Source organism: Seriola aureovittata, chromosome 16 (genome assembly GCF_021018895.1).
Source record: "Seriola aureovittata isolate HTS-2021-v1 ecotype China chromosome 16, ASM2101889v1, whole genome shotgun sequence".
NCBI lineage: Eukaryota > Metazoa > Chordata > Actinopteri > Carangiformes > Carangidae > Seriola > Seriola aureovittata.
The window spans coordinates 20,925,401-20,932,294 of NC_079379.1; the positions used below are offsets into that span (position 1 = coordinate 20,925,401).

A 6,894-nucleotide genomic window follows, 5' to 3' on the forward strand; every position below is an offset into this window, starting at 1 on the left:
GTGTGTGTGTGTGTGTGTGTGTGTGTGTGTGTGTGTGTATATGCAAATCAGTGCTTAGTCTTCAGTTTTTCTGTTTAACTGCAGGGTGGAGGGGGACTTCCCACTGGTTTTCAAACTTTCAGTCCCTGGAAAAGCTCCAATTCAGTTAGCTGTGGACACACACACACATGTACTCCCACACACACACACACACACACACACACACACACACACACACACAAAGGCCTCATTGTGTTTGACCCCGGATGACGAGCATGCAGGTCAAAGTAGCACGTCATTCCACAGCGGCTGAAAAAGGCAAGTACATGGTAATGAGTGCCTGTGTTTGACTGCACGCAGAGACACACACGCTCGTACGCACTTGTCTTTTCAAACGCAGCTTGCTCCCCGCGTCGTCCATCTCCATCTCTTCGCTTTCCGTCACGGGATTCTTAACTTCACCCCTCGCTTTTATGACACATCGTGACGACTGTGAACACTTTCTTTTTTTTTCAGTCCAATCCGCCACAGCCTTGGTTATAATAAACCCAACTCCCCTGCAATGAGACACACACACACACACAAACACACACACACACGGTCATGTGCTGTACGCTTATTTAGCCTGCAGTTTGCTCTAGGGTTAGCCTGACATATTGGGTTAATGTTTATGTTTTATTAAAAAACGCATATTAAACAGTGTGTCAGTCAGCTCTGAAATAATGGAGAGGCCTACCTCGCTGCAGTTGGAGTAAATGTTTTATTTTTATTTTTTAAAGCCTTTAAAATAACTTCACTACTGCAGCTTTTAATGGAGTGTGAAGGTTAACAAAATGCTATTTCGCAGGTTTATCCGAGGTGATGAGAACAAAATTCTGTCAGAAAATCCCAGATAACCTATTTTTTTAATGCTTTTACATATGAAAATACTCTGGATCTAACCCAGAAACATCAACATCAGCACATCGTCATCTTGAAAAAAAACACAAAAAAAAACCCCACAGCAGCTTAACTTCAGTCACCACATACACACGTTTAAGAAGTCGCTGTAAGAGCCCCAGTCTCCCACAGCACTCTCTCATAATGACACTATCCCTTTAGGCGTCAACAGAGCTGAGACAAAGCGCCGGTGTATTTGGGGTAAACACGCGGCTCCGGCAGCTCTGAAGATGACAAAAGCGATAGGACAGTGTGGTGAGGCACGGTGTCCCGCCGCTGCTGGAGCCGTACATCTGCCAGTGACAGAGTGGAAAGCTACCTGACAGCTGCTTCTCACACATCAGATAAGATTACAGGTATACCTGCTACACCTGTTTAAACAAACCTACGTGCATGCCACTGTGTGTGTGTGTGTGTGTGTGTGTGTGTGTGTGTGTGTGTGTGTGTTAAGCCTGGGTAGAAGATAGAGAGAGATGGCAAAGTAATCTAGTGGCAGGTGCATGCTTGTAATTGAGGCAGCTAAAGATATAGACTGATGAAAGAGCTCATTATTATTTATGTGTTTGATTTATGTAAGCACAGAGGGGGGTAAAGAGGTTGAGCTCTTAAATTTTAAAGAGTTTATGAGTTTTTTTTAGCTTGACATAAATCTTGTCATGAATTAAGAATATATTATATGACTGAATAGCTGATGTTATGTTTGAGTACATTAAATCTAATCAGACAACAGAAATAGATTTTTTTTTTATTTTTAGTGTCTGCTTCAGTTTCTCTTTGGAAACCATGAACAGAAGGACAGAGTCCTGTCGCTCTTTATTTATCTACCTCCACCCTGTGCTGTGAAGGTGGTGTGAAAAACACTTATGTCAGTCAGTTCCGTTGCAGGATTAAGGGGGAGCCTTCACTACCAGCTAATGACATCACCTGCATGATTTAGCGGCGGTGGCTCGCAGCAGCCGATCACAGGACGGAGATAAATCTGCTGTACATTGTTAACACACAAGCACAGACATATACATACACAACGTACACCTCATCAGCTCCTTTTGGCTCTAGCCTGACATCTAGTGACACAGGCTGTAATGTGATCCTACATGACACAGACATGTTAACGCGATGGGGCTGTGTGAGGAGCAGTCTGCATTGTAGGAAGGTGCTGAAGTGACTGTGTGTGTGTGTGTCTGTGTCTGTGTGTGTGTGTGTGTGTGTGTGAGACACTGATACAAAATTCTGCCCACTTTCTTACTATTCTTAATTATTGCTTTCCATTTTGCTGGTTTACCAAAACGCACTGATGTACAGTGTAAATAAAAACCATCATCACATCACTTACATTTGCCTGTGCTGGCTGCTGTGATGTCATGGTGTGAGGTGGTGTCGTAACAGTTTGTAAATAACAGGTTGGGTGAGCTATGTTTGGGTGGGTGTACCCTCCACTACAGCTCTGCTCAACCACACTGCAGCCTGACTAACACAACATGTTGTGGCTGCTTTTGTGTTTTCTCAGCATTTCCTTGCCATTACACAGAATCTAAATTTAGCCAGTACTCATCCTCAAGAAACTAATGTAATTCTAAGTATATCCTTGCAAGCTTCCCCTTGCAGCAGGGGAAAAGGACACTGTGTTCCTTTAAAACACACACACACACACTTATATATATATATATATATATATACACACACATACACACGTACACACACCAAGTTCGTCTTTCTTCCAGTGGAGTCTGACAGGAATGAGGTCAGACACACCGATCCTCGTTGCACATTATTATTATTATTACCCGTTTTTTTATTCAACCAATGGGAGGCCAGGGGGGAGTGGCTTCGATGAAAAATCAGGATAGAGACAGACGCTGATTGGCTTTTATATCTCGCGATGAGGGTATATAACGGCGAGGTTCTCGTTGTTGTGTTTACAGTAATATTACAGAGCGCTAAGGAAACAGGGAGACTATGAGAAAGCGCAGCTGCTCCATTCAACCACATGGTTCCTCAACCGCACAGACAAGCTGCGCTGCAGACAGCCAGGTTCACATAAGGGACTTGCACTGCTGTTTCCCACAGCGGCGCGTTTCGAGTCTTGCAGGGCGAGTTTTCAGCCGCACAGGCAGTTGAAAGTTGCCGTTGAATAGATTCGGGATTTATTTTTTTTATTTCCGTGAAGCGCACTGGTAAAAGTTGAGAGACCAGGTGTCTGTAAAACGGGCAGAACTGAAAAGAGACAGAGAAGAGACTTGGATGAACTTTTTTTTTAGATCTGTGTCCATCAGTGATCTCGCTCAAAGCGCCTGAAATCAGAACAAGTGAGGAATAAGCCTACAAGTCGTTTTTGCGCACTTGAACTTTGTGAAAGCCCTGCACTGAACAGAGTGTTTCCAGACACTTGGAGGAAAGGATGGTGCAGCACATGAGCCAGACAGAGAGCGCCCACGCTCACTCCCCCGGCGGGGACTCCACGGACACAGGAGAAATGGACTTGGAGATGGATGCGTCTCCGACCCCCGAGTCTCCCTCCTCCGGGGTGCGGAGCGACCTGGCGTGGTGCAAAACTCCGACGGGGCACATCAAGAGACCCATGAACGCGTTCATGGTCTGGTCACAGATCGAGAGGAGGAAGATCATGGAGCAGTCGCCGGACATGCACAACGCGGAGATCTCCAAGAGGCTGGGGAAGCGCTGGAAGCTGCTGAAAGACACAGACAAGATCCCGTTCATCCGCGAGGCGGAGCGCCTCAGACTCAAACACATGGCCGACTACCCAGACTACAAGTACCGGCCCAGAAAGAAGGTCAAGTCGGGAAGCGGAGCGAGTAAGCAGGCGGACCGCGGGGAGAAGAGCGGGGAGCGCAGCGCCAAAGCCGGTGTGAAAAGAAGCCCCGCGTCCAAAGGAGTGAGCAGGACGCACAAACAGGGCAGCACGAAGAGCGCTGCGGGGCAGGACTATGCGTCTCCCGGTGACCACCAGGCGCTCTTCAAATCCAGGTCAGTGTCTGGGGCTCGGCAGATCCCGGAGAAGCGCACCGGAGAGGCGAGGCGCGGCCACATGTTCGGCGGGGCAGGCAGCCTGGAGAGCGGGCCTCCCTCCGTGGGAGTCCCGGCCAGTCCCACCCTGAGCAGCTCGGCGGAGTCCAGCGACCCGCTCAGCCTGTACGAGGAGCAGAGCCCTGCGGCCAGCGAGTCATCACACACCGCGCGCCTCAGGTACGCTCGCGCCTCCTCCCCAACACCGTCAGCCTCTCACTCTTCCTCATCAGTGTCATCCTCATCATCGGACGAAGAGTTTGAAGACGAGCGGCTCGACCTGAACTCGAGCCCCGGGTTTGAGAGCATGTCTCTGGGCGGCATGGGCTTCTCCGACGCGGAGCTGGACCGGGACTTGGACTGGAGCTTCGGGGAGTGCGGGGCGGGATCTCACTTCGACTTCCCCGACTACTGCACCCCGGAGGTCAGCGAAATGATCTCAGGAGACTGGCTGGAGTCCACCATCTCCAACCTGGTGTTCACCTACTGAAAGGACCACGGTGGAGAGGAACCGCGACGTCCCCCCACGTTTTGAACTCTTCAACCCCCCCAGACCGGCGTGTGAGTCCAGACCAGAATATTTCCGCCATTCTTTCACTAAATAAGGGAGAGTGAAGACAGGAAAGAAAAAGGTGGCCTGTGTGCGCGTTGAAGCCCAGGTACGCGCAGCTCACAGACTTGGACAGCGCTCGGTGCGCTTGACGGGAACGCGCAGACGGGGGAAATGCTTAGTTTGCATTTGGACACAGAGGAGGAGTGAATGTAAGCAGAGAGCAGTGAAACACACGGACTTCAGCTCAAATGTTCAACCCAATCCGCCGAGGATGAGGACTGAGACCGAACTCTGAATCTTAATGTTATTTTGGGTCGGGAAAAGGGACACTTACTGGAGAGCTCGTCATGTTGGGTTTTGTTTAAGATACAGCCAATTCACATTGACCATCAAGTTGCTATTCAGGTGTAGTTTTTTTCCAAACTCGAAGTAGTTTCAATATCAACACGCATGCCCTCCGAGATAAGGAGGATTTTGTTGTGGTTAAATGCGTAAAAATTGTTCATTGCTGCGTAATTACGCAATTTGTGTGACCATAGGACACAATTCACTATCACCAGCTTCTCTTTCAACGGCAGGACTTAAAAACAAAGACTGACTCGAAACTTCAGAAACCCTTTTCTGAACCTTTTTAAACACTCAGTGCACAATTCAGGACCAATGTTCCCCGACGCGCATCCTTTCTGCCTAGTGCTTCAACTTTGTAGTTCCTCTGTGTCAGATGACGTTTTTTTATATTGATGTATTTATACCGGCCAAACTTTTTTATACATAGAAGTATTGTTCTCGTACAGGTCTCATTTGTGTTTGTGCACATACACCTGTCTGTATCCTGCGCGGAAGGGCTAGAAGTGTATCTTATTTAAAAATGTCTGACTTCTCTCACTTTTAAGGAGATTTGAGTGTGTCATGATTTTCTACTTGTATTTTTGTACAAAATCTATAGAAAGGGGGTTTTTCCGGCGAGTGGGTAGCCTACAACATTGTTGTTTGGGTCTACATTGGTGTTTAGACGTGCAGAGGGGGGTTTGTTTGGCACAATCTGACCTCACACAGTGTTTACAGTATTTACCCACATGCTTCTTAATGGCACAGTGACTCCAGTTTCACCAGCCAAGTAAACAAAGCGCCACTGAGGCTCCCAGCCTGAGTGGTGACTGTGTTTCCAGTACTACACATAGACCTAAAGTATATGAGTGAAAGATCCCAGAGAGTCACTGTTTGGATAGAGCTAATACCTCTGTGTGCTTTTTATCAAGATAAGTTTTATTTGAACCACTGGATGGAATTTCACACTCATTCCACTTTGCCTAGACTTCGGAGGGAGGGAGATGTATGAAGTGCTTCATCTGTTATTGCGCAAATTGCATCAAAAAATAGTATTTAACCTTTCTGTACCTGTTGGCTAAGTATAGCAGGCTAATTGTTTTCCTATATTATGGCATGGCAAATAGCATTTGTATTTCAGATTCAGGTATATGTAGCTATAGCTGTTGTGTTTAAGATTTTTAAAAGAATAATAACATGAAGATATTTATGTAAACTGACTGTACTATAAGCAAAGATTGTGTGTTTTATGTATGATGATGATCAACGACAGGCACTAGGACAGCCATCTTTGGACATCCTTATGTTGAAGATGATTGTGGTCCAGGAGTTTATTTTTTGTTTTTTGGGGTTTTTTTTACCTTCAAAACATCTTTTCTATTGTCCTTTTTCTTTTTTCATTTGTGCAATATGCTGTGTATGATCATGTTTTGTCCAATCATGCCAATATCATTTGATGTTTATTGCTCAAAACCAGCCAATGTTTGGGTCAATCACTGCCTCTCAGACCTCTGTACAGATTGTCGTTTTTTTATTTGTTTTTCTTTTCTTCCGAGAAGGAAATAAAATCAGCTGGAACTGAAAAGTACGTGTGTTTTTCCCTCTCTCTTGTGGTCCCCCATCCTCACCCCCCCTACCCCCCCATTATCTGGGGCCTTTAAAAGAGCAAAAGTAAGTACCATCCACAGTTATATGTCTGTTGAAGAGATAACTGGAGCAGTCTCAAACACTGAGCACCCCCCCCCTTTTCAAAGGTGAAAGCATGCTCAACAAAAGGTGAGCCTTCATTATCACATTCCATAGCTGAACCAAGCTTGTTCAAAAAAAGCTTCCAATCTGATGCTGGATGTTTACACTCTGTTTTGTGCATGCGTGCATGTGAATATGAATGTGTGCAATGTGCGTGTTTGCTGTAGGTAAGTGTGCAGCTGCAGACTGAATCAATAGGCAGCCAGTGAATCGATAGGAGTGGTCTCTCTCTCTCTGCCTCTCTTACTCCGTCTGATTCTACACGTGCAGAAAACGTGGCTGCCATGGAAACACTGTATCCAAGAGAGAGGGTGCAATCCGCT

General features: G+C 46.5%; 1 protein-coding gene across 1 annotated transcript; it reads left to right on the forward strand.

Annotated features, from left to right (window-relative positions):
- The first annotated feature begins 241 nt into the window (after positions 1–241).
- Positions 242–6,407, forward strand: sox4a (SRY-box transcription factor 4a). The gene has a single exon (XM_056399524.1). The coding sequence runs from the start codon at positions 3,317–3,319 to the stop codon at positions 4,430–4,432; it is 1,116 nt and encodes a 371-aa protein (XP_056255499.1). The 5' UTR covers positions 242–3,316; the 3' UTR covers positions 4,433–6,407.
- Positions 6,408–6,894: the final 487 nt, after the last annotated feature.

Coding starts and splice junctions, on each gene's coding strand:
- sox4a (XM_056399524.1), top strand. CDS start 3,317: ATGGTGCAGCACATGAGCCAGACAGAGAGCGCCCACGCTCACTCCCCC.